The 27,433-nt window shown below is 42.4% G+C and overlaps 1 protein-coding gene across 7 annotated transcripts in view; it reads left to right on the top strand.

The window, feature by feature from the left end:
- Window positions 1-17,059, top strand: part of NT5C2 (5'-nucleotidase, cytosolic II) — a 139,811-nt gene extending 122,752 nt beyond the window's left edge. For 5 of the 7 annotated variants that reach the window (XM_059661293.1, XM_059661297.1, XM_059661298.1 and 2 more), the window contains 14 exons: window positions 4,780-4,871; window positions 5,005-5,062; window positions 6,078-6,171; window positions 7,379-7,432; window positions 9,436-9,519; window positions 10,724-10,765; window positions 11,861-11,968; window positions 12,227-12,293; window positions 12,870-13,040; window positions 13,793-13,843; window positions 14,323-14,374; window positions 14,503-14,563; window positions 14,699-14,875; window positions 16,243-17,059. In XM_059661293.1, the coding sequence (XP_059517276.1) occupies window positions 4,780-4,871; window positions 5,005-5,062; window positions 6,078-6,171; window positions 7,379-7,432; window positions 9,436-9,519; window positions 10,724-10,765; window positions 11,861-11,968; window positions 12,227-12,293; window positions 12,870-13,040; window positions 13,793-13,843; window positions 14,323-14,374; window positions 14,503-14,563; window positions 14,699-14,875; window positions 16,243-16,476 (1,345 nt within the window). In that variant the 3' untranslated portion in view covers window positions 16,477-17,059. The remainder of the gene's footprint in view (window positions 1-4,779; window positions 4,872-5,004; window positions 5,063-6,077; window positions 6,172-7,378; window positions 7,433-9,435; window positions 9,520-10,723; window positions 10,766-11,860; window positions 11,969-12,226; window positions 12,294-12,869; window positions 13,041-13,792; window positions 13,844-14,322; window positions 14,375-14,502; window positions 14,564-14,698; window positions 14,876-16,242) is intronic. The other 2 variants (XM_059661296.1, XM_059661295.1) reach the window with 1 other exon arrangement.
- Window positions 17,060-27,433: the final 10,374 nt, after the last annotated feature.

The raw sequence follows: 27,433 nt of genomic DNA, 5'->3' as shown, positions 1-27,433 counted from the left end.
TATGAAATTTAAATTTAATGTTTGTTATTTAGATTTTTAGTTGATCTCCATAAATTCACCATGGGAATTGTGTATTTTTATATTTTAGTTTTTCGCCCTTTCTGTTTCTCTGTAATTTTTTTGAATTAAATCTTTATTCAGATTATTACCATTGTTCCTCTTAATTCCGCCCATAGCCCCCCTCCACCCGGTTCCCACCCCACCCTCTGCCCTTAATCCCCCCTCCCCCCAGTGTTCTCATCCATAGGTGTACGATTTTTGTCCAGTCTCTTCCCGCACCCCCAACACCCCTCCCCCCACCCCGAGAATAGTCAGTCCACTCCCTTTCTATGCCCCTGATTCTATTATATTCACCAGTTTATTCTGTTCATCAGATTATTTATTCATTTGATTTTTAGATTCACTTGTTGATAGATGTGTATTTGTTGTGCATAATTTGTATCTTTACCTTTTTCTTCTTCTTCCTCTTCTTAAAGGATACCTTTCAGCATTTCATATAATCCTGGTTTGGTGGTGATGAACTCCTTTAGCTTTTTCTTATCTGTGAAGCTCTTTATCTGACCTTCAATTCTGAATGATAGCTTTGCTGGGTAAAGTAATCTTGGTTGTAGGTTCTTGCTATTCATCACTTTGAATATTTCTTGCCACTCCCTTCTGGCCTGCATAGTTTCTATTGAGAAATCAGCTGACAGTCGTATAGGTACTCCCTTGTAGGTAACTGATTGTTTTTCTCTTGCTGCTTTTAAGATTCTCTCTTTCTCTTTTGCTCTTGGCATTTTAATTATGATGTGTCTTGGTGTGGTCCTCTTTGGATTCCTTTTGTTTGGGGTTCTCTGCGCTTCCTGGACTTGTAAGTCTATTTCTTTCACCAGTTAGGGGAAGTTTTCTGTCATTATTTCTTCAAATAGGTTTTCAATATCTTGTTCTCTCTCTTCTTCTGGCACCCCCATAATTCGGATGTTGGTACGCTTGAAGTTGTCCCAGAGGCTCCTTACACTACCTTCATATTTTTTGATTCTTTTTTCTTTTTGTTTTGCCAGTTGGGTGTCTTTTGCTTCTTCGTATTTCAAATCTTTGACTTGATTCTTGTGATCCTCTAGTCTGCTGTTTGAACTCTGTATAATATTCTTTATTTCAGTCAGTGTATGCTTAATTTCTAGTTGGTCCTTTTTCATAACCTCGAGGGTTTCATTAGATTTCTTGAGGGTCTCACTACATTTATTGGCGGTTTCTAGAAAATGCTTGAAAAACCTTGTAAGTGTGGTTTTGAACTCTATAGCCTGTAGTTTGCTTTCCTCCATTTCTGTAATTTGTGACCTGTTTCTTTGTCTCTATATTTTTTATGCTTCACTGTGTTGATAGAGTGGCTTTCTGTGCTAGGTGTCCTATAGGGCCCAGTGGCTCAGCCTCCCCAATTACCTGAGGTGGACGCTCTTGGTGCACCCCTTTGTGGGCTTTGTGCATAGTCTTGTAGTTAAGCCTTGGTTGTTGTAGGTATCACTGGGAGGAATTGACCTCTAGGCCAATTGGCTGTGAGAATCAGCTGTGTCTGCAGTGGGAGAACTTCTGTGCTGGAGACACCCTTCTGGGGCAAGTGGGGCTTTGGTGCTCACTGAATGGGGATTTGGTGCTCACTGAGTCTGCCCCCTGAGTGTGTCCCTTATGGATCTGAGGAGTTGTAATCTGGATGGTCCCACTCTGACCACTGGGTACACTGGCTCTTGGATCTCTAAGGAGGTGCTAATTTAGCCTCTGCCTGAGGCTACCCAGCAGGAGCTATGGAGAGATCTGCAGATTCTTCTTCTTTGTTTGGGGTTTGGAGGTGCCCAGATGAGGCCCAGCTGTGAAGCAATGCAAGCTGCTGTGGGGCTTTGGGCCTTCTTTTGGAAGTTCTGGGTCTCTCTGACCCAGCTGCAGTTTTTTAGGTAATTTTCAGATTGCAAAGGGCCAGGCCTTTTATATGCAAAAGCCTCTGTGCACAGCTTGGGTGGAGCGGGGCCTTGGGATCAACAGGGCTGAGCAAACAGCTATGGCTGCTCCTCAGCCCTGCCCTAAGAGGCCCCGTGTCTCAGGGTCCAGGCAATCGCTGTAAGCACCTCTGAGGGAAAGCCGCCCTCAAGTTCTGCCCGCTGCCAGACAGTCCAGTTTCTCCCCATATGAGTCTGGGTCCCCAGAGACTTGCCTGGAACTGGAGTTCAGAGCAGTCAGGAGCTTGAGACTCCCTCCTGGTTGAAAAAGACAACCGTGTCCTCAATTGCCAGCCCTTTCCACGTGAGCCTCTGTACCTCTGCACTTTACTTCCGCACCTCCTCTGAGTCTCAGTGTGCTTTTCTCTTTCCTTCTAGTTGTAGAATTTCCACTCAGCCAGCCTTCCTGTGGTTCTGGATGATGTCTGTTTTGTCTTTTAGTTGTATTTTTGAAGTGGTTGTGGGAGGCAGCAATTTCCGGTGTTTACCTATGCCGCCATCTTGGTTCTCCCCTCTGTAATATTTTTATTAATACCATCCCCTTCCTCTTCTTGCAGTGTTTCATTTCACTCTCCAAGGTTCTCATGCATCTCTAATAACTTCTGTTTTCACTGGCTTCTTTCTTTTAAACCCAAAATGTTCTCCGTGAATATATTCTCAGTCTTCTCTTTTTTGTACTCTTAAGTGGCCTCCTCTACTGGATAACAGTCTTCATGACTTCACCTAGTACGTATGCATAGATGTTATCTCTCAAGTTTGAATCTCTGTTTTAAGTTCTTGATGTTTGTTTCTAATTGTTCGTAAAAATATGTTTACTTTGAGCTTACTGTATCCCAAATAAAACTCCTCTTACATCTACTTCTTATCTAATTCTCGTATTTCTGTTAATAAAACCACTACCCTCTGAGAGACACCTTAATGTGAATATCATTATCTTTTGTTGTTGTCTTATTTTTTCTTTCTTTTTAAAAATTTATTTATTTATTTATTTATTTGAACATCATTACCTTTGATTTTTATGTCCCTCATCTACCACATCCAGTCAGATGCCTGGTCTTGTTCATTTTACTTGGACAATCTCTCTTGAATACATTCTTCCCTTTAATTTCCTTCGCCATCATAAGCCCCTACTGCTCTCATCTAGGCTACTCCAGTAACTACTTAACTGATTTCATAGTTCTTCCTGTGTCAGTTAGCTTTTGTTGCATAATAAATTACTTCAGAACTTAGTAGCTTAAACAATGACCGTTTTATTTAGCTCAAAATTCTGAGAGTTAGCTGGATGATTCCGGGGTTCCTCAGCTGATCTGAGGAACTGAACCCATGGCCTTCTGATGCACAGGACAACGCTCCAACCGAGTCATACCAGCCAGGGCCAGATTGAAAACTTTCTTAGGCTGCAACCTGAGCTTGTTCATCTTCTTGTGTAATATTTGGAAGTCTGCCTTACATGTAGCGATTAGACTATTTGAATGATTTTTCTTTCTGAAATAGCCTCACTCACATGTCTGGCAGTTGGCAGCCTATCGGCTGGGGTGCCTCGTTTCTGCATGTAGCCTTTTATCATCCAGCAGGCATTCTCACTCTCATTCACATAGTAGTCTCAGAGTTCCAAGAGTAGGCAAGCCCTAATGCACAAATGTTTTCGAAGTCTGTTTGGATCCCATTTATTGCTGTTCAAGGATGGAGTCTCATAATAGGAGGAACTGCAAAGTCATACTATAAAGAGATAGGAAGAATTTGTAGCCATTTTTGCAACATAGCACAGTTTTCCCCCCATTTTATCCTAAGACTAACTGATTTCATATTTTTACAATTTAGCTCTGCTGATTTTATCCCTCTGCTTAAACACTGTGAGTGGCACTCTGGACTTGAAGGAAGTTAAGAACAATAGCATAATCTGCCTCATTTTATCTTTCTAGTTTTATTTTTCTCTGCTCCCCCTTCTCTACTCAAATTGGACTAGTTTCTAAATTGGTCTGCCTAGCCTGTAAGGATCAGCTCATATGCCACCCCTTTCATGAATCCTTCCTAGATTTTTCTCTCCTCACTCCCACATTTACTTTTCTCAATCCCTTAAGTTGAAATGGTCTCCCCTTCCTCAGTTTTCTCATAGCTCTTTGCATCTTTCTTGTGATTTTTTACCTTGTTATAAATGTCCCTTAACACACTGACAACTGTTTTAGAAATTTATTTTAGAGAGGGGAAAAAAGGAGAGAGAAAAATACTCATTTGAGAAAGTTATACATCAGTGTGAGAGAGATACTAGTACATCAATCGGTTGCTTCCTGTATGTGCCCCAACCAGGGATCAACCTAGGTATGTGCCTTGACTGGGAACCCAACCTGTGACCTTCTAGTGCAGCGGTCGCCAACCTTTCGGACCTCACGGACCACCAGTTGGCAACCGCTGTTTAGTGCACAGGACGATGCTCCAACCAACTGAGCCACACCAGCGAAGGCCAGATCGAAAACTTTTTAGGGCTGCAACCCGAGCTTGTCCATCTTTATGTGTAATATTTGGAAGTCTGCCTTAAAAGTATTTGAATGAATTTTTAAATTTTTATTAACTTTAGAAAGGAACAGAGAGAAGAGAGGGAAACTTCAATGATGAGAGAGAATCATGGATCAGCTGCCTCCCTGCATGCCCCCCACTGGAGATTGAACCTCCAACTAGGAGATGTGCCCTGACCGAGAACCAACCACTGAGCTACACTGACCAGGCTTGAATGATTTTTGAATGATGAATATTTCTCATAGTTTTTATAATGTTAGTTTTGAGTACCAGTTAATTAATTTTTTTTTTCTTTCAGACCAGAAACTAGAGAGCAGTATCCAAATAAATTTATCCAACGAGATGACACTGAAAGATTTTACATTCTGAATACATTATTCAACCTACCAGGTAGATTCATTCTATGCTTATATAACTGATGCTTTCTCTTCTTTCCATGATTATTTGTCTTTGCTCAAGGGAGATAAAATAAGTTTGAATTTTCTCACCTAAAACTTATGAATATCTATTCTTCATTTTTCAGAGACCTACCTGTTGGCCTGCCTAGTAGATTTTTTTACTAATTGTCCCAGATATACCAGGTATGTATGTGCTATAATTTTTTTCCAATTGATTTTTTTTTAAATTAATGTACAGGGTTTTAGAGAACTGGCCATTGTAGGTCTTTTCTGCTTTTCTGAAGTGAATTTAGTGCTAGTGAGAGATGCCTCATTGCCAGCCTGAGAGATGGGACGGCACCAGCAGCTCCATGCAGGCTCTCACCTCCCACTCGGCCCCTCTTCTTGCCAGTGTGCTGCAGCCATGTTTGGAAGGGACCACTTCTGATTGGCTTCTCCTGGGAATGAAGACGGCCAGCAGAGGTGCTAATTGTGACAACTGAGTGGGAGGTTTGTGTGATGATTATCTGTCAAGCAGAATTACACTAAAACCCCCCTACTCATTTCACAGCAGCTACCCAGATGCCATTCAGGATGGTAATTTAATTTCATTCCCAGGCCCAGCAAGATTTGATTGAGGAATAAATACTGTTTATCCTCCCTGAAGTAAAATTTTGCTTAAGTCTTGAATAAGTTACCCTCTCCTTTTTAGGAATTTGCATAACCACTGCTGAAAGTTCAGCTATATGTGCTAGAGTTTTCTAACTTCCTTATCCTTTCTAGGCCTTACCCACTCACTTCAAGGCACTGAATTTGGTAGAGTGCTAAATAGGAAATATGCAATACCTTTGTATCTAGAGATGTTAGAAAAGTCAGGGTAGAGAGAACCTAAATTACCAACTTTAAGTTTTAAATGTTTTTTTGATGGAACCTGTTTCTTAAAAGTGATTAATAAAGGAACTTGATGTTTTTGAAACTGGCTTTTTAGCTTCCACTCAGTATATTCTATCACTTTGTATTTATTTACAGTTACTGTATTCCATTGAACACTATAGTCATCTCTGGTGGTCAGATGAATTTTCATTAGGGAGTAATTATTTTCCTAATTAGCCAGTGCCATTATCCATGTGATAATGGAACCTTTGGTCCCTGGGTAATGTGTGATTTTTTATTTACCCTCCTTTGGATTCCCTGTCATGTTCTTTTCATCTCTCTGTAGCTGTGAAACGGGATTTAAAGATGGGGACCTCTTCATGTCTTACCGGAGCATGTTCCAGGACGTCAGGGATGCTGTGGACTGGGTTCATTACAAGGTACCCAGGGGCTGCTGCTTTACCTGCTCGCTCTTGGCATGTGTTTTATCTCGTCTGACATTAACTTTCTAGGTGCAAATAGAACCGAGTTTTTCCTCTTTAAAAAACAACAACACACACAAAAAACCCTCACAAAACAGATTTGCCCCCTAGTGATAGCTCTTTACAGTGGGGCCTTGACTTACGAGTTTAATTCGTTCCATGACGGAGCTCGTAACTCAAATTACTCGTATGTCAAATCGAGAAGTGAACGAGTGAGACACGTGATGCTGGGCTGATGTTGTGGCGTCACTGTGATGTTCGCTGCACCAACTAGCGGTGGGGTATCTGAAGCTGGCTCGTAACCCGAATTTTAGCTCGCAACTCAAGGCAAAAAATCGGCCGAGAGACGGCTCGTATCTCAAAAAACTCGTGAGTTGGGACACTCGTAAGTCAAGGCCCCACTGTATAAGACTTTAATACTTTTGTTCTTGTTCTTGATTGTCCTGCTTTCAGATTGTGTTTGGTTTCTAGATCTTATTTCACACTTAGAAGAGATTTTAGTGTTAATACTATACTTGCTGTATCCTATGAGAATAATTATGGTCCCCCCCCCCTCCCAAATACTTGACTGATAACCTTAACCCTTTGAGTGCCAACCAGCATCCTAGGAACTATGCTAAAATTGCCAAGGCATTTTTGCTGATTTTACAGCAGTTTAGGGAAAAAAATTATGAAAATTAGGCAGATAAATGCCAGTGGTCAATTTTAGAACTACAAATATTCGGCATCTTAAGTAATCTGCACTTAGGTGCCATCTGTCAATAAAGAGTGAGCTAGCATCTAATAGTGACACTGCAGGAGGAGCGCAATAAGGCTCCCGGCAGTTTAGGGAAAAGACAGGTTGAGCCCAGTCGCGCTCCCTGACACTCTAGTCTAGAGGTTAACAAATATATTAACATTTACTATAAATTGTACCGAGTAAAATATGAAATGGTTTTTGATGTCTAGGTTAAAATAAAAATAATTTTATATTTTAAATACATTTTGGAAGTAGAGTTGGAGCAAATCACATCTGCTACTTTATCCTGTCTTCTCCAGTGTGTCTGCTTTTCCATTTTGGTAATACTTAAATGATGCATCTCGATTGTTAGTAGGCATAATTTGTCTTATAAACTGTTAAAGACTGATTTTGTTCTTATTTCTTCCCCCCCCCCCCCCCCCCCAGGGCTCCCTTAAGGAAAAGACAGTTGAAAATCTTGAGAAGTATGTAGTCAAAGATGTAAGTAATAAAGGGAAATCTACATGATAGCTTATTTTACCTATTAGGGAAATTAATAAGTCTATTTATAATGAAATGCACAAGGGGAAGGTATGAATTTCCTTGTTATAATATATGTCAAGTGTAATTACCAAGAGTTTTCAGCCAGAGCATATATTTTAGTACAGTTTTTCCTATTTGTTGATAATTAAGAAGACCTAGTATTCCATTTGTTTTTATAGCTCTAATTGTGATAGCAGCTATAGAGGTTACTGTGTGCACATCAGTGTGCTGGGTGAGTGATTACATGCATTATCCTGCTTAATACTCTCTATAGCCATGAATTAGGCATTGTTACCTCTGTTGTATAGGAACTGATGAAGAAATTAAGGAATAAAGGGATTAAATAATTTGGCCAAGTTCATACAGCTAATAAGTAGTAACCCAAATCATAGCCACTGTGCTACACCATCTAAACAATGTACAAAGTAACTCATTTAAATTATCTTTAGCTTATCAACAGGAAATAATAGGGAAAGCTTTAAAAATATCTAAAAAGACATTAGAGGAGAACCTAATAAAATTCAGAAAAATCTGTAGTTTATTTAATAGTACTGTATTAATGTTAATTTCTTAGTTTTGGTGATTGTGCTGTAGTTATGTACAATGTTAATATTAAGGGAAGCTGGATGAAGAATAGGGTTCTCTACTATTTTCACAACTTTTGTCTGAAATTATTTCAAAATTAAAAGTAAACACATACACTTCTTTTTCTTACAGAGGAAAAGTAGCATAATGCATTATTTTCTCAAAAAGTATTTTAGGTAAAGATTACTTACTGTTTTTAGTCTTTGTACCTCCTGTTTCCTCCCCACTCCCACCCTAATCCTTGTTTCAAAAAGAATGCTGAGGGGTTCAGGAAAGGTCCACGAGAACTTGAGTAAAGGTACCTATTTACTGTGAGAGAAGGGAAATCTGCTTTTCTTTCTGGCTATGAGGAGTTAGAATTAACTTATGTTTCTGTAGGTGAGTCTAGGCATTTCTAGATTGTATCCTGCACATGTCATTCAATTATATAAGGTGGTGTGTTTTTGTTGTTGTTTTTAAATATATTTTATTGATTTTTTACAGAGAGGAAGGGAGAGGGATAGTTAGAACATCAATGAGAGAGAAACATCGATCAGCTGCCTCCTGTACACTCCCTACTGGAGATGTGCCCGCAACAAAGGTACATGCCCTTGACCGGAATCGAACCTGGGACCCTTGAGTCCGCAGGCTGATGCTCTATCCACTGAGCCAAACCAGTAAGGGCGTGTTCTTGTTTTTTTAATGAAAGTATATACAATGAAGCTAAGTCTCCATGTAGAGGATTTTGCTATTTAAAATCAGCTTCTCCTGATCCCTAACATATCTAATTCACATACTAAGATTACAAAGTAATTTAAACTCTTTCCTGAGGCAGACATGGGGAAGATATAGATATGTTTTTAGGAAGCATATAGTTATTATTTATATGTATCATCTATCTTCTATATATATAAAAGCCTTAGCGACTGTAATGACCATTCAACCAGTTGCTATGATGCACACTGACCACCAGGGGGCAGATGCTTAAGGCAGGAGCTGCCCCTGGTGGTCAGTGCGCTCCCATAGCCAACCTCCCACAGTCCCTCACCCCATCCAGCAGGCCCCAGCCAGGACTGGGCAAGATGGCTCTGATTGCTGGCCAGGTCTAGGGACACCACCTGTGCACAAATTTCATGTACCGGGCCTCTAGTTTTTATATAAAGTCTATATATTATATACAGTACACCATGTATATTATATATGTTAATACTTAATTTATGCATAGTGATTGATAATGTGGTCTTTCTCAATGCAACAATCTGAAGCCATCCAACCAACCCTTAAAGGGAATCCCCTATTCTTATTTCAGTGGACAGAAGTCCAGTATGTGACTGTTCCACAGTAAATGAATATGTATTTGGGTTTACTGTTTCACTCATCATTATATTACATTTCAGGGAAAATTGCCTTTGCTTCTGAGCCGGATGAAGGAAGTAGGGAAAGTATTTCTTGCCACCAATAGTGACTATAAATATACAGATGTAAGTATTTAATATTCATATTTGTTTGTTTATACAGAGGAATTATTTTGGCCTAAAGAACTGAAGATAACAAGGAGGATAATAATTTATTAAGGGTAGTTTTTGCCACTTCATTTTAAAAGCAGTGAAAAGAGCAAAAATATATACCATAAGAGCTACATCAGTGATTCTCAAATTTTTCTAAATTTTTCTTTTGACTGTTTCCCTTAATTACAGTTGGCTACTTGAATGTTTTAATTTGGGGGTTATTCAAAAATACTTGTGCTGATCAAAATGGCTTCTATGTCTCTTTGGCACATCATTTATATAAACTTAAGTCACTTACTCCCTGTATTGCACATGAGCACATGCCCTCCTCCCTGTTGTTTGGAGCCGACAGCAATAGATGGTGCGAAGATGTTTTTATTTTTAGCCATCAGAAGTTACCACTGCTTAAGTGCTTTTTGCCAGATTAAAGCATATAGAATAGCCAATTTAACTCCTCGTCTTATTTTTGCTAAGACAGTTACAAGTTCATGGTACTAGCAAAAAGCTCAGTATTTCCCAATTCTTCATGTAAAATCTTGTCTTAGAAATCTGATGATTTGGAATAAGCAAGACTATGAGTCATTAATTTTCTCTATGCTCTTACCTCAGAAGACCCTTATCTCCAAAAATGGGTTTCAGTCCACTAGAATTAGGTAGGGATATATGGATGAATCTGTACATAATTATTTCCTAGAACAGTGGTTGGCAAACTGCGGCTCGGCAAACCACGGCTTGAGAGCCACATGCGGCTCTTTGGCCCCTTGAGTGTGGCTCTTCCACAAAATACCGACTTCTGCGCCTGGGCCACGAAGTCTCAATCGCACTGTACGTGTGCGCCCGCATGTGGTATTTTGTGGAAGAGCCACATTCAGGGGGCCAAAGAGCCGCATGTGGCTCGCGAGCCGTGGTTTGCCGACCACGGTCCTAGAAGAATATGATGCCCTACTCAGAATGTCAGAAACTTCTGTATGTTTGTTATGAGAAGCATTAATTTCTGGCTTTCATAGCCATGATTTCATAAACTTTGGAGGGAATGAGAACGTGATAAATCCTATATTGAAAAAGACATTTTGATGAAAAACTTGTGTATGTTTTTTTCATAGTGTTTTATATCTTTTGTATAAGTGGTATATGGACCTTATGTTGGTGTTTTTCTGTTTTGTTTTTTTCCCCCCAGAAAATTATGACTTACCTGTTTGATTTCCCACATGGCCCCAAGGTACTATATGTAAATTATTAGACCATTGCTTTAGTGATAATAAATGCATTTAATCAGCCTGGAATATTGATGTTAAGGAATTGGTCAGGACCCATTCAGAAATCTTCATTAACATTAGAAGTCATGCAGGTGCTGGTATATTATTTAAAGTCGATAGCAACTTGAAAACTTAGTACACAGAAATAAAAGAGATGTTCATATGGCATTTAGTAGGATGGTATCAGAGTAATTTTATGCCCAAGAACTTCTATGCAGAGTTAAGTTTGGGTTTTTCAGGTTGAGGAAGATAACTGATTGAAAGAAACAGAAAATGTGTATATTCTTGACAACTTTTAGATTTTGCTTATTTATTGATGAGTTTTGTGCCAAGGGAACAGTTAGCCTTGATCTTTAAGCAGAGGTGTCTTTATTTCTGCAGTACGGCTGCACTTAGATTTAAGGACTCTTCATGGCAAGTTAATCATATACTTGTGCCGTGCTATTTTAATTCTCGGCTTTTAAAAAAATAAATATCAGTAAATCCCTATTTTGAGATCACCCAAAGGCAGTGCTCTTCAGCTTGACCTTAAAAGGTTGTTTCAGGATGGAAATCATGTTGATGGGCATAACTTTTACACTAGTGCTGTGGTTGGCCTGCAGTAGGTTGGCCTTTGCCAGTGTGCACCTCGAGCCATCATTCTGAAGTCATACCCAGTAAAATTTTCTAATAGTTCCATGCCAGCTTGTATACTTCAGTCCCAAGACTTATCTGCCTCTCCCTTAATTTGTCTCTTGGGTATTGATCTGCATCTCTTTTTAGCCCCCTTGAGCCTCCTTTTGAGTGTGAGCACATTTACATATATTAAATTTCTGTGAAATAAGTTAATAAGTAGATGAAATGATTTAAAATGTAGAGATTATTAGTCGTTCACTTACATTTTCACCTTGCCTGCTTCCAAAAGGATATGGCTTATAAGAGACAATGTTTTTAATAAAACAGTGGGATCTTCTGCTTATACTTAGTATTTCTACATTCCTTGCATCTGAGTGAGATTAAATATTAGGGCCTTAAGGGTAGGAGTGATGTTTCAGCTTCTGCTGTTCCTGCTTCATCAGCCTGGGAGCTCCCATCGACCATGGCAGTCCTACTTTGACCTGATCTTGGTGGATGCACGGAAACCACTCTTTTTTGGAGAAGGCACAGTACTGCGTCAGGTGGATACTGTAAGTTGAGAGGATGTTCTGTCTGCACATTGTCCTTCGTGGTTCTCCTTTCCCCATTCCCACTCTCCCTAAGGAAACAGGTATTTTTATCTACTTAGCTGTATCTCTCTTTTGAAATTATTCTAAGACTTGGTTTTAATTGAGTTAGCCGAATAATTTAAAAGTGTCTTTCATTTGTTTGTCTAGCCAAGTAGCCTTTTGGATTGCGATTATGACAGAATGATAAAGTATTACAAAGTCCATATTCTCTTCTCACAGAAAACTGGCAAGCTGAAAATTGGTACCTACACAGGCCCCTTACAACATGGTATTGTCTACTCAGGAGGTGAGTTGCAGACTTCCCTTTAGTGTGCGTCTCTGCTCAGACCTCACCCTGAAAGGATTGATGTCCTCCTAGCATAATGGCACATGTTCCCTGAAGATGTCATCTACTGAAAGTAAATACTTCAGTCCTCTACTAATGCAATAGGAGTCAGGGAGAATGGGTTTGAAAAGTTAGTATGTTCTAATGAATCTTTGATTTTTCACCCAATCTTTCTTTTACTTATTTGAGGCTTTTTCTCAGTGTCTTGGAATCATTTGGGGGTAGTCCTCAAGGAGCCCCTATGGACACAAATACATATTTTGTTGGAGTGATAAACTTAATAGCAGATCTATGATGAGAAAAAGAGGTGGTACTTTTGAGAGTTATAGTCAGTACTAATGCTGAGACATGTAGGAGGCAATTTAAAAAAATGAGAAAGATAAATTGTGGGTCTTTGACTTTAAGGAAGGTGAGCCCTTTTTCTAGTGTGTTCCTCACATAATTGTAAGAAAAAAAATCACAGTATTTAATCACTATGTACTGAGAATGCTGTTTTCTTTTTTAATATGGGGACATTTTTTTTCTTTATTGTTTCAGGTTCATCTGATACAATCTGTGATCTGTTGGGAGCCAAGGGCAAGGACATTTTGTATATTGGAGATCACATTTTTGGGGACATTTTGAAATCAAAGAAACGGCAAGGGTGGCGAACTTTCTTGGTGATTCCTGAACTTGCACAGGAGCTTCATGTCTGGACTGATAAGAGTTGTAAGGAGCCATTTCTTATTTTATAAATCTTTGATATAGTTTATATAAAATGGCCAGCTGTGAACCACTACTTTGTATGCAGGGGGTCCAAAAGATGGGCCCTGATATTTGCATAAAACTTTCCCAGACAGCCCAGTATTTCACAGAAGTCCAGAATTGGAGGAAATAAGAGAGGTTATCTTGTTCAGCTTTCTTCTTGAATCCTTTCAATTTTAAGTATAAAATGTTATTCCCTGAGTTCTATTACAATAGCAGCTAATGTGGGAACTCCACTCTGCTCTGTAGTCCCCCGTTTGTCCAACCATGCTACTAGTTCCAGTCTCTCTCCTACCAGCTCATGTCTGTGACTCTGGGGCATTGATTGCTCTGAGTGTTAATCACCTCCTGATATTTATTTGCTCTTCTGAGAAGTAGAGATTGGGGCCAAATTCCATTCTCTGAACTGAGCTATGCTGTGGATTTAGGTAAAGGTAATGCCTGCATGCCCTTAGCCAAGTCGCTGAGACACCCTCTCCCTTCCTTTCCTCAAGTGTGAAAATGTGGGTAGTAATACCTCCCTCATAAAGCTGATGAGGCTCAACTGAGGTAAGGTGTGTATAAAGAAGATACAAGTAACAACCCTTCTCAACCAGGGCTCCTCATCTGAAACAGAGAACAGAGAAAATGACTCCATTTTCCCAAAGATGGCAGATAAAGAAAATTTGTTCTATACAATTATTACATTAAGGCTTAATTCTCTTTGGGGAACCCAGGTGGAGAAAAGCTGGAACACAGAGGCAGCATGCAGCAGGTGCTGGCTGTTGGTTGGTATTGTTTGTACTTATTAGTGGAATTTTCTGCTAGCCTTTCACCCACATTTTCAACTCCCCACCTAGGAAGTTTTAGAAATCTAGTGGGCTTGGCCTTGTTTCCTAGACTTGTAACTATGGACAAGTCGTCTCATTCTCTGTTAAGACTTGCTTTGCTGACACACCTGAGATGGGGTATGAATTGGCACTTGGTAAGCTTAGACTCAGCATCCAGTTGGAAGAGTTGTGGTCAGCAGTGATTCGGTAGAAGAAAGGCCTAGGAAATACTGATGTTCATCTGCTACCAGATTGCAGGCAGCGTAGCCGTGGGTTTTCCTGAAGGGGGCCAGGGAAGTTATTTTATACACTCACCTATCGCTTTACTTTTCAGTCACATCTGCAACCTTTTTAAATGTAGTTTCAGCAATAATTAAAAACTGGATGCTTTTTATTTTATTTAAAATATTTTCCTTTTCCTTCCAAACCATAACAAGCACTTTTTGAAGAGCTTCAGAGCTTGGATATTTTCTTGGCTGAACTTTACAAGTAAGTTTTTTCCCTAATTCTAAAATGTTCTCCTTTTTCCCTAAAACTTACCTACCTTTTTGGGAGTCCCCTAGGTATGAGAGATGTCTGTTCTAGAGATTTTCACTGGCCTTCTCGTTTGTCTCCAGGCACCTTGACAGCAGCAGCAATGAGCGCCCAGACATTAGCTCCATCCAGAGACGTATTAAGGTATCCAAATGGGATTTGGGAGTAAACTTGCAAAATAAAGTTTATTTTCATATTTCTCATTTTATACAGGGACTGGCACAGAGCCAGTGCACAGGTATTTTTTGAATGAGCTGACAGTCTTATTCTTTGATTTAGAAAGTAACTCATGACATGGACATGTGCTATGGGATGATGGGAAGCTTGTTTCGCAGCGGCTCCCGGCAGACTCTCTTTGCCAGTCAGGTGATGCGTTATGCTGATCTCTATGCCGCATCTTTCATCAACCTGCTGTATTACCCATTCAGCTACCTCTTCAGAGCTGCCCACGTCTTGGTGAGTTAATGCAGCTGTAAGCTACTGTTTAGTTAATATACTTTTAAGGCAGAGATTTTAACTACCTTTGTGGGATGACACCGGAGAAGTTTGGATTATTCCTTTCTAATGTGCAGAGACCAAGGGTAGGTTGCACTAAATGAGAAATGTGGTTTTTATATTCTTATGCTCTGATACTGAACTATGTTTCAGGACTGCTTTTGCTGTGAGAAAGGAAATAAGGATCTCTTCTCTCATTTTACCCAGTTTCAGGCTATAGTAAATGATCTAGGCACAGTTTTGAGGGTTGAGGAGAAAGAAGAGGGTAGGTGGGTTTAGGGAGTACCAGGAAGACACTTCAGTACCTACACTGGGTTGACCTCTGGTCCATGATCGCCATCTCTCTGCATGGCCACCTAAAGAGGGAGAGGAGAGGAGCTCTTAGGGAGCTCGGGAGGCTTCCCAGGTCCGTGAGAGAAATTGCCACCACTTTCCTGGAACTTAAGTGAATACAATCAAAGTAGCATTTAAAATTTTTGCTGGAAAGTATGAACATGAGACTGAAGATACTTTAAAATAAGAACTAGAGGATCAAGAAAGAATAAGCTGTGTAGTCTAGACCACTACTAAGTATTGTATTCATGCAGTGATGATCACTAAACAGTGAAGTAGAACTTGTTTTTAACCAGTGAAATAAGTCAAATAGGAAAGCTTAAAGAAACAAACTCAAGCAGAAAGCTTTGAGTTCATCTGATTTCTAAGCTAGGAAGAGTGGGGGAAAGTGTAGCAGCTCACTGTGGAACAGTACTTTTAGGAAGATGGACAAAAAATCATCAAAAACTGTACTGCTAAGATCAGTGTATTCAGTAGCGTGGGGTTGTGGTTCAGAAAAGGCTCTTTACACAGGAGGCAGGCAGCTGCTCATGACATCATTTTAGAAGTAGATTGGAACTCAGTCAGTGATTTATCTGCTGATGAATACTGTAAATATAAGCTATGGGATAGTTATAGTTGCCTGGGCTCCCAAATCATTTGCTGTTGGGTCATTTCATACTTTACACTTGTGTGATAAACCTGGGCGGCCATACGCTTTAGAAAAGCCCAACCTGGCAGCCTGTTTAATATTACCTGACCGATAGATGGCACTCAGATGGCTGGGGCCTGTGGGAATGGACATACTCTTTCTGCACCAACATGGTGGAGCAGTGTTGGGAGTGGAAAAGTTTTCAAGTAACAATCAAAAGAAAGACCGTGTATGTTTTAATGTTCTTAATGATTCAGTGCATTTATGGGAATTGTGATAGAGTAATTAAAGCATCTTTGAACTAGAGGGGTTAGGATTTGGGAAATAGCTCCACCTGCTTTCTGAACCTCTGACTTTGTTCTAGATGCCTCACGAATCAACGGTGGAACACACACATGTAGATATCAATGAGATGGAGTCTCCGCTTGCCACCCGGAACCGTACTTCAGTGGATTTCAAAGATACTGATTACAAGCGGCACCAGTTGACACGATCGATTAGTGAGATTAAACCCCCCAACCTATTCCCACTGGCCCCCCAGGAAATTACACACTGCCATGATGAAGATGATGATGAAGAGGAGGAAGAGGAAGAATAAGAAAGAAAACAGAAACTCTGAACAACCATTAAACAAGTTCTGGCAGGACTCATAGGAGCATACCATGTCCCTGCTTGGGTCCTAGTGGGGGGGGGGGGGGTACTCCATGAAAAGGTTCTGAAGACCTTAAGATAATTGTTTTAGTTTTGTGTGTCTACAGTCTTTACAGATGGTTTAAAATTGTAATGGAGTCTGTATTGGAAAAAAGGAAGGGTAAAAACTGGGCTGAATTGCATGAAGATGGCTCCATTGTGGCTTGTGACACTGTTTCCTTGTCTTGTTTCATCATCAGTCTGTTAAGTGTCAGAGAGGAACAAGGAAGATGATGGAAAGAGGTGATCTAAAACAGCTGTTATGTTACAAATTGTGCTCTTACTCCAAAATCCATCTTTTTCAGTGCATTACATAGTATTGTATACCAGTGGAGAAATACATTGTTTCCAGGATCAAATGTAGCCTTCTGTTAAGGTCAAGGTTCCTTGTGTTCTCTACTTGCTGTAGGGCTGATCTGGAATGGACTGCAGCAATTTCATTTTGAGGCAAGAGTCTTCGTCTATTTCTACAGTTCTATGATAAGTTTTTTTGTTATTTCAAAAAACAATCTTCTCATCTGGGACAAATCTATAGAAAGAATTTAGCTCAAAGAGGACAAAGGAACAAGGCCCCCAAAAGAAAAAGAGGAACTTTCTTATATTACAGCATAACTGAGTAAAATTCACTGGTGTGGTCTATATCGTGTGGCTTGTGCTACCGACTTCCAGCTCTCTCCCCCCTCTGGAGCTCAGTTTCAATGTCAAGCAGTAGAAGATAGAACGTGGGCTCTGTAAGCCAAAACTCTACTAAAGCAGAGGGCACAATCAGTGTGAATGAATTCACTTCAGAATCCCAAACATCACTTCTTGTTGTCTTGAACAAGAATGGATCATTACTGTATACACTAGGGAGGGGGTATTATAACTACCTCCCAGTACAGTGGTATAGACTCTTACTTTATCCTTCATATATTTCTTTCATTCTTATGTCGTTGGTCAACATGGGAGGGTAGATTAGTTGCTCTAGAACTCAATAAAGTATAATATTTCTAATACTGACTTGGACCTCTTGTGTAGCACAGCTGTAATAATAGCTGTTGGGTTTAGGTTTAGCTTAGTAACATCAATTTGACACTCTCTCCTAAAATATAGTCTAGCATGGTTAATGGTCAAAATTATAGCATGTAAATAGGCCTCAATTTTCTCATGGAAAATTTTTTTGGTGCAGGACTATGAAGTAAGGCTTTTTTTTTTTTTTTTTTTTTTGAAATCATATAGTAGGGAACACAGTAATTTAGCTAAGGCCATATTGCCTCACTGCTTTCAATATTTGTGGCTTTACACTGTCATGTCAAGAAACATACATTCTAACGTATCAGGAATATGTACTACTTTTAAAGTATGTTAGAAATGGTATTCAAATAGCAATTAGATACTGTCTTGCTTTAAATTTTAGAGAATGTGCATATGGTCACCCAGTTATTAATTATTCTCACTTAAAATAGAGATGTTGCCCAGTTTATACATGGTCTTAAATTTTCGCAAAGCCAAAGAATTTCTAAGTGAGTCATTGTAACTATAGAGCTCACTTATAATAGTAAATTGACATACCTTCCCTTTTACAGCAAGGGCCAACATGAGCAGTTCGCGTTAATTCACCACACTTTCTGTATTGTCCATGTAAGATCTTATCTATGTAATAGACTCTTTTCAGTCAGATGTCTCTCTGGAAAGGGTCCAAAGACTGAGAAGTGAAAAACACAATTGGAATAAGTAAGAATTCCACTGATGGTTACAACTTAAGGACCACCAAAATGTATTTTAAAGAGCTCAGATTCCATAAAAGTCTAAGATCCAGAGCAGCGTGTACTGGGGAATGAGTGATCCATGGGCAGGCAGCTGCAATTGGGCTTACTAAAACATGAATGGGAGTGGCTCTTGCCAATAGTTAAAGGAAGCTGAATTTAAAACACATATTCCCCCACCTACCGTTTTTGAAACCTGAGGTGTTTTAGACTGATCTCCCAACTCTTCAGAACGTCTTTCCTGGGTATTTGAACAACACCTCTTACGTTCAGGCTTCATAAAAGTGCCACATACTACTTTGGGGGCAGGTACAGGCTAACAGGGACCCTGGCACTCACCCAGCAGCTCGCTGGGCACAGCAGAGCCCAGCCCTACTGGGTTTCCTCTGCAAGAATTGTCCCATATGTTCAACTCTACAAAGATGGTCAGTTAAAGCTCAGATGGTATATTTCAGAAAAGTCCGTTAAAGCCGAGAATGTTAGTGTTCTGTTTAGACCTTAGATGTTCTCCTACCATATGCATAGCTCTTAAAATAAGAAAGCAAGTCCTCAAGCTACCCTTTATAAGATGCTTTTAGAAGTGGTTCTTGGTAGAACGAGAATAACTTAGAGCTACTCATGTGAAGTATTGTTTTTAAGCAACCACTATAAAGCCACTTGCAGTGACATGTCAGACTTAAAAGTACTTTGTCCATGTTTAGATAATTCTAAATCTGATTTATTTAATAACTATTTTGTCAACAAGTTTAAAGTCCTGAAATTTTTCCAAGACTGCCAAGAGCATTTAAAAATACTGTGCGTATTCACCACAAATAGCCTGAGACAAACAACTGCATATCTAAGTCTGCATTAAGGATAGAGCCTTGTCCACATTCCATGTTATGGAAACTATTTCATCTTTCTTTGGTGGTGGGAAAAATGGTAACTATGATCTAGCTGTTGCCATACGTTACTGGCCCAATTGCTCACTTGGTTTAGTAGTTTATGTCTCAATACTTAGGTTTCTCATGACATTCTTTCTTGGTGACTAGAGCACAGAGCTCTTAAATGGTTTTCCTCTAATGGAACAATTTCAAATGACACATAACTTTAGGAGGCCCTGAGAATGAATTCTTTACCATGGAGCTACCTAAGCACCCTTGAAAATACAAGAAAAACTGCACTACTACCAACAAGTGGAGGACGCACACGCACAGCAACCAGGAAGCAGAGGCAGGCGGCATAGAGTGATCCGCATCCCACCTTCCACCTCCACTAACAGGAGCGGCATTCCACACTGCTCTTACTGCCCAGTATGTAGAAGTAGCAGAAAGCACATCAAAAAAGAAAATGCCCTGTTTAGGAATGAAGAGTGCAACTTTTCTACCTAACCTGCTTATCTCAACCATTTTTCCCTGTCCTCAGACACAGTATCTTCATTCCAGGGCCATAACCATCTGACTTGTGCCAACAAAGGTATGTAATTTCAAAAATAAAATATACACAATAGTTAAGTCCCTTTGAAGAGTTTTAACACAAAAAGTACTCCCAGTTAAACAGAACATTTCATCTCAAGTTTGCTGACTCTGGTACTGTAAGTCTCAGTAATCTATATTTTCCAACTTAAAACATGACCAGTGTTGGTTTCTTAACACAGAAATTATATTTTTGCTCCATTTTATCACTAGGAAAAAAGTGTATTAGATTGCTTTATGAACTAAAGGTACAAGTATGTCCCCAAATGCTTGCTCTCCCTTTGAGCTGAGCTCTCCTCTCCCCAAAGTCATGTCTAGCCAGGGCTGTAGACAGGGCCTGGAGAGTCTGGGCCAAGATAAGCCCCCCACACATACACACAAGCGCCTAAGCAGACAAGTGCATGTTCTTCCCATAAAAGAGAAAGTCCTCTCAAGTCCCTGAGATCCTGGGAAAGACGGTTTGCCAATCAGTCCTTCCCAACATAGAAAAATGTTCATTACATGTCTAGTCTTTTTGAGAGAGGATTCTCACCAAAGGTCACCTTTGACTTGTGGGGGTGGGTATTCTTGAAGCAAGTAACTTCATTTTTTGGCCCATTGCCCTCAAATCACTGATGTAGCAGAACAGTGGTAGGGGAGCTGGCTCAATCTAAATTTCTGCCTGTGTCCTGGCTGGTTTGGCTCAGTGGATAGAGTGTTGGCCTGCGGGGAGGGTCCCAGGTTCGATTCCAGTCAGGGGCACGTACCCTGGTTATGGGCTCCTCCCCGGCCCGGGCCCTAGTCAGGGCGTGTGCAGGAGGCAACAAATTAATGTGTTTCTCTCATATCGATCTTTCTGTCTGTCTCTCTCTTCCACTCTCTCTAAAAATCAATGGAAAAATATCCCCAGGTGAGGAGTAAAAATTCCCTCCTTGGGTTGGCCTAGAGTGCTTCACAATCACTGCTACCCTGGCAGGAAAGCACTTTAACAACAAATCCTGGCAACTAGTCCCCCGGTATCCTTAGGCCTTACAATCATCCACCAGGGAGATGGCCTGTCCCAGAGAAAGGGCCATGTAATCATTCCTCTGTTCTGAGACTTAGTTGAAAATAAGAGCTCAGATATGAGGATCTTGGGAAATAAAAGTTATATAAAGACAGCAAAAGTTTACTCACTAAAAAGTTTACTCACTAATATAATTCAACTTTAGACTTTAATAAGGAATCATCTGTATTAAATGGAATTACCTTCAGAAAGTATCAAATTTAAGTTTTCAGAAATCAATCCAAGCTATGAAAAGGTCATTCGGTTTATACACTCACTTCCTCTACAAATGCTGAACTGAGAAGACGCCCTGGAGAAGACAATGCGTTAAATGAAATTGAAACCTCAGAGCTTTTTTCACAGTAAAGCTTAGAAATGAACTAACACATGGGCACATGGATGCAGACAGAAAGCTTAGGCAAATCTCATCACCTCTGTTTTCCTTGGAGCACTCATCTAGACAACGTGAGTAAAGCAGGAAAAACTAAGAGCAATAACTGGGTGTGGATGTGCTGGAGAGAGGATTCCTTCCCTGGCCCTGCTTGCTTCCTGCCTTGCTTCTAAAAAGCAAACAGGCTCCCAAGAAGGTAACACTTCACTGGAATACAGATCTACCTTCTACTTTGAAGAAAGAGGGGATAATGATTGGGGAGGAGGGATGGTGGTTAGGTCAGGCAGTGTCAAGCCAGTCTTGTCAGCACTTCACCGAAATGTCTTCATCCACAGGATAAAATAAGTAAAACAGACCACAAGTATCAAATAATAACGGTGGGAAAAATAAGGAACCAGAAATCAAGAGGTTCAATTATCAGAGTGGAGGAAAAAGGGATTCCAAAAAGAGGTGGGCTAGAAATGGTCAGAGGGGCTGTGGAGGCCTGAATCCTGAAGAACAGCACGACTCACCACACTGACGCTGGCATTAACTCTAAGCCTGCACAGCCTCTCTCCGGCCTAGGCTTCGTGGGGGGGGGGGGCGGGGGGGGGGCCACCGTGGGTTTCATCTTCGAGAGCCAATCGAGAGGCTTGGATGAGGCCTTCAGTCTGCCTAGGAAAAAACAGCTTAGAGAGTTGCCCAGATAGTTGTGTTATTAGTGACTGAGCACCAAATTTCTGGGGAAAATTTGGATACACTTAGTGTCCTTACCTAAAATAAACTGATGGGGGACAGATTACAATCCTTGCAAAGGGACACCCTCCCGGAATTGGCTGTACCAGGCTGTATGTTGGAACTTGGTTCTAGCACCCACTTTGAACACGTGACTTTGTGATATATGTTCGAAGGAAATGCCCTGCTGTGTTACCATGCTGACAACAATTTCCAACTTTCCCGCCAGTAAAGTCAAGCAATTGGGCAGGGGACCCAGGCTGGTGTTGCATAGATGAAAGGGGAAAGAGGGAACACACACCTGCTATAAGGGTGAAAAGAAAATCATTTATCTAAATAGAATAGAAATGAACAAAAACCTTTTAAAACAATCACAAAATTTACAAATAAATTGGTACAAAATAAATAGGAGCGATTGTAAATCTACAACATCATTTGAATTATAAAATGCATTCATTATGACAATCAGCTCATGAAACCTACACATGTCACTTGTGCTTTAGGTTTACGTACACAGCTCTGAACACTGTGTTCAGAAAACTTCACTGCTGCAAAGCATGAAATGTGCACTATGACACAGTGAGTAAAGGCTGAGGAGGATGAAAATCAGACACAAAGCAGGGTCTTATTTCAGGGCCAAGGCAATGTTGGCATTGGGCCTCAAAACCAAGAAAAGGCATACTAGAAGCCCTGATGGGCAGGCTCCAGAGAGATGAATTCTATAATCCAAGGGTGGGAATTAAGAGGCCATTACTGTTGTAGGGCTAGGCCACCGCCCTGGCTTTGAAGGGAGGGAGGGAGGAGGCTCTGATCTCACAGCTATGCTAGTAGAGAATAGAACTAGTAACTAGGAAACCACCTCAAGTATTTCACAGAGGTACCCGAGAGGCCCTGCCACGGGTGAGAAACCTGCCTCCACCCTCATCCCAGACACTGGTCATAGGAATAGAGGTCCCAATAAAAGGGGCCGGGGACACTAGGACCAACATAAGAGCAGCAACCTATTTAAGACAAAACAAACAAAACTGCTGCCTTCTCACCCACTTGAAGGGACAACAGAACTCTGGGTGAGGGGCTCCAGAACAGATCTCAGCTTAGTCACAGACGATGTACTAACAGTAGAGGAATATGTACAAAATAAATAATATAAAACAAAGCATATACATTTGTGGAATTGAAGGACTCCAGAAACAAGAAAGGTCAATGGACTGATACACTCTACCTTCACAGTAGACTTCAGACACGGCAGTGATGAATGAAGCTAGGCCGGGCTCTCTGCAGAGTGAGTCCTGAGGCCGTACTCTCCCCACTCCTTTCTGCTCTGGAGGCCTGAGACTAGCTGTTTCTATCCAAGAGGCTGGGTTTCCACACAAGGGCACCCAACCCCCCCCAGGTCCATCTGAGTCCTCTCCAGGGTGAGTCTGAAGAGGAGTCTGGCTCCAAAAGAATCCCTTTCTAGTGAATCCACGTCCGTCAGATGTGGGTGGGCAAATGCCAGGAGCTGGCCTGCCAAGTGAGGCAAGACAGTGCTCCCGTCAATCGTCCAGTTTGGTCATGTTTAAAATGCTCCTAGGTGTTAAAAATGGAAAACGAGTTTTCACTCAGTCTTATAGTACATGCCGGCTCTGTGTACACAGGCACCTTGGCATACAAATGCCTAGAGCTTTACTCTCGTGCCACTAGAACCTTCATTTTCATGTTGCATCAAGAACAGCCTGGTATTTCCCATCAAAAGACATTTAAGACAATTCTAGCGAGATGATGTCAGTGGCTAGCACACCCCAAGAGAAAGCTTACTGGAGCTGAGCCACCCACAAAGATCCAAGAAGCAAAGAAGGTCCAGCCCAGGATTGTGGGAGAAGAGCTGCTCCAAGCTCTGCAGTTGCCATGAACTCCATCTCCTCCCTGCTGCCCTCAGGGCTGACCAGACAGGATAGACGAAAACCAGCAAGAAAGCACTGGCTGCAGCAGGAATGAAGGCCCCCGTCAGCCTTCATGGGATGGTAACCAGCAAGCCGGGTGCCACCAACACCCCAAACGGAGACAGCGAACCTCTCCTATCGGCCCACGTGAATACAACAGAGAGACGAGAAGATGAAGATCAGCAAGTGGCCCTGAGTTACAAGAACGGAGTAGGTTGCCCACAATACATTTACACCAGAAAGGTTTCTGAATCCCCACATCACTTTCATACTGAACCAAGTCCCTCCTAATTCTGGGCTAACCTACAACCCACCCAGAACAGAATGGAATGAAACCTGACCCCGGGCAAGAGCCTGTGTCCTCCACAGGAAAGAGCACCGAGGAAGCCTCATGCCTGCACTGCCGCTCCGCCTTGGGGTCCTCGCCCCAGTGAGAGAAGCCAGGGGAGCCGTCCCCTTGGACCCTGCCAACAGGGAGCTTGGGTCATGTGATGGCACCAAGCCAACCCTCCCTGGCGGCCTCTTGCTTAAAATGCCAGGGAACAAGGTGAACACCTCCCTGTGCCAGCCTAGGTCAGGCCTCTGCCTGGGGTCACCCCTGGGAACACTGGAGGCATCTTGGTCTCCTGGCCCAGAAATAGGAAAGACAGTCACAGATCCCTGGCTGGCTTTCAGAAGATGACAGGGTTGGGGTTTTTTTGTTTGTTTGTTTTTGTTTCTGACCAGCCAGGACACAGGCTCAATCAGCCATGGCCTACTTAGGTCTGCTTCTCAACCTGAGAATTCGAGGGCAGAAGTTCATGGTCCCTGCTTGGCCTAAATACCTGTTGCTTCACTGTCTATAGAAAATGCATTTCTACTTTTATCTATTTTCCTAGACTTGATAAAGCTGGTCCTTTAGTCGTATGGCCCTGGTATAGCTCAGGTAAAGATGTTCGCAGTAAATGTTTCATACTGATGGTGTGGAGTTCTGCATTCAACATTTGTACACAAGTTCCTTGAAATAACAGTAGAAAATAGTAAGATGCCCTGCTCCCTTCCACCTGGGGAAGCCCAGCATGGGCACTGAGCTACCTTTGGGAAGTGAGGTGAGGGAGGGAGGACAGGGCTGAATGGGGTGCCCCTTCAAATTCAAACTCTGCAAGAATCGAGGCGTACACTAGTTGATTAGCACCCAATATCCAGGAACAAATCTTAAGGATTTGTTTTTCTAAGAGTTTAAGTACATGATTTTGGACTTTCCTGATGATATAAAACAGGGAAATAAAGGGCGAGAACCTCTAAGGCAGTAGGTAAAAAGCCACTTTCATTTATAAAAAGAAAGCCAACAGTCCTGGGAACATTTGGATCCTCAATCCAGTTCCATTTGAACCTTTAGGATACCAGGGAGGCTGCGCAGGAAGAGGTTCCACAGCAGGGGCCAGAGAGGCCATGGACGGGGAGGCCCTGGGTCCAACAAGGGCTTCAACAGAATTCAGGACCCCAGGACCTGCATCTGCCACACAGCCCTCCCCTCCGCGCTTACAAAGCCAGCAGCCCCAGGAGAGGACGAGCCACACGGTGCTAAGGACTGGCCACTGCACATCGAGATCTGAAGTGTCTTTCTCTGCCCGACTCCAGTTTACTTTACAGACAGGAGTTGTACAGACCTTCTAAGCCAGAATCATTCTCCTGCTGCCCCGAGAAGCAGTGAGTGAGCCTATCTCCTTCCACAGCCTGAAGTCAGTTCCCAGGGGGAGGGGCCTGGAAAAGAAATCTGGTGGCTCACATTGTGATCTGAAGGGTCTTGAGCATTCCCCAAAGCAGATGTCTAGCCAAATGTTAACCTTCGTGCCTCTCGGGGCCAGACAAGAATTACTTTTTATTCTCTGTTGTTATAAAATGGTGTGAACAGTCAAAGGTAAAGAGTGGTTTATAGAAACATACAAACTTGGAGGTTAAACTTCTGTCCTCTGGGAGCCCCCGTGCAAAGCCACCCCTGCCAGCTCCCTTACAGAGCGGACAGAGAGCCACATGCTGAACAGGTAAGAGATTAGAAAGTTCCGTTTCTCTCTGAAGTCAAGGAGGCAGCAGCTGGAATCGATCCTTTCCCTCGACCTGGACTCTCACTGAGCTTTAGGATTTGTAAAAGGAACGGGGGGGGGGGGCGCCCTGAAAAGACACCACACGGTAACTGGCTGCAGAGTTCCTTCCAGTTGTGGCAAGGCGCCCTGAGACGGACTGTGGAGAAGCAGGTTGGCCAGGAGAGGCGGATGCACCAGGATCCTTAAAGCCAGAGGAGCCTTGGTTGGGCTCCCCAGACCATAGAGAAGGCCAGTGCTGACCGGGCCAAGAGTGGCATGGCTGTCGGGGAGAAGCCTTCTGCCCCAGCAAGGCCCAGGTCCCACTTCAGGGAACACTCCTGTCTGCACACCCTACACATAGTCCCAGCTCCCGTCATACTGGGGTTGTGCTCAGCTAGATGCATCTTAAGAAAGATTTAAACTCAGATCAAAGACACTCCCCGCCCCCCGCCCTCCCCCGCATGGTGCAGGGTTCCATCCCACGGTGGCAGGTTGGGGCCAGGAGCAGGCCACATAGCCCCTTCAGGGGGTGCCCCCAAGACCCTCTACCACAAGGTGAGGCCAGCGCGTCCCTCACTATGGCTTGGCACTGAATGAGGAAGACACTCCAAGACTGAAACCAGAGGAAATACTTGCCAACTGTGCATATGGCACCGGAGACACCACATCGCTGGCCTGAAGGCAAGCCAGCATGTTGCTGGTTATTCTCCCAGCGCAGCTCCCTCCCACAGAGCCACTGGGGCAGCCCTACCTTGAGGAGGGAGGAGAAAACGGGGCCATGGAGACAATGCTCTCTTCGTGGCTAGAGGCTGGAGGCAGCGTGGACAGACACTTCTATAAGAAAGTCAGTCAGTAGGAATTCACTTCAGTGCATGAATGTTGCCAACAAAATGCACAGACCCCTCGGGCTAACACTTAAAACACAGATAAGATAGTTAACTGAGTCACTCAAGTAACACCTCCTGACATTAATTTCACTGCATGTGATGAATTTGGTATTAAAATAAGACAGACACATGAAATGGCCACGCACACATTTGGTTTCTGAATCCCTGTTCGGGGCCAAACTGGCCCTGGCTGTACAGGCGGCTTCTGCGTGGGCCTCACCTGAGGCGGGAGGCACAGGTCCTCGGGCAGGGACACAGCCACGACCGGGCCCCGCGGGCCCAGGGACACGGGACGAGGGACAGTTGGCTCCCTGGTAAGTGGCAGGGGCTGGCAATCCCTGAAGTACCCTCCTTTAAACATACGGGCTTAGAAACGCCTTCTGGGTGTGGAGCACAGAGCACAGCCGGAAGGTCCAAGTCCTTCCTGGCAACTACACGCAGCGGGTGGGGAGGAGCCTGCACGCCACACCCGTGTCTACTCAGCAGCCCCGTGGAAGGTTTCCGTTTGGCATCCGTGTAGCAGCATCTCGGGCCAACAAGAGCGGACGGGGAGGCGGGTACCGGGCTCTAAGCTGGGCCGGGAGGCGGCCTGGCTGCCCGAGATGCCAGGCTGTGGGAACGCCGGGATGAAGTCACCTTGCCTCTTGCCAATAATAAACCATGGG

The sequence above is a fragment of the Myotis daubentonii genome, chromosome 13 (genome assembly GCF_963259705.1).
Source record: "Myotis daubentonii chromosome 13, mMyoDau2.1, whole genome shotgun sequence".
Taxonomy (NCBI): Eukaryota; Metazoa; Chordata; class Mammalia; order Chiroptera; family Vespertilionidae; genus Myotis; species Myotis daubentonii.
The sequence above is the reverse complement of the archived record's forward strand: the minus strand, read 5'-3'. Positions and strand labels throughout refer to the sequence as shown.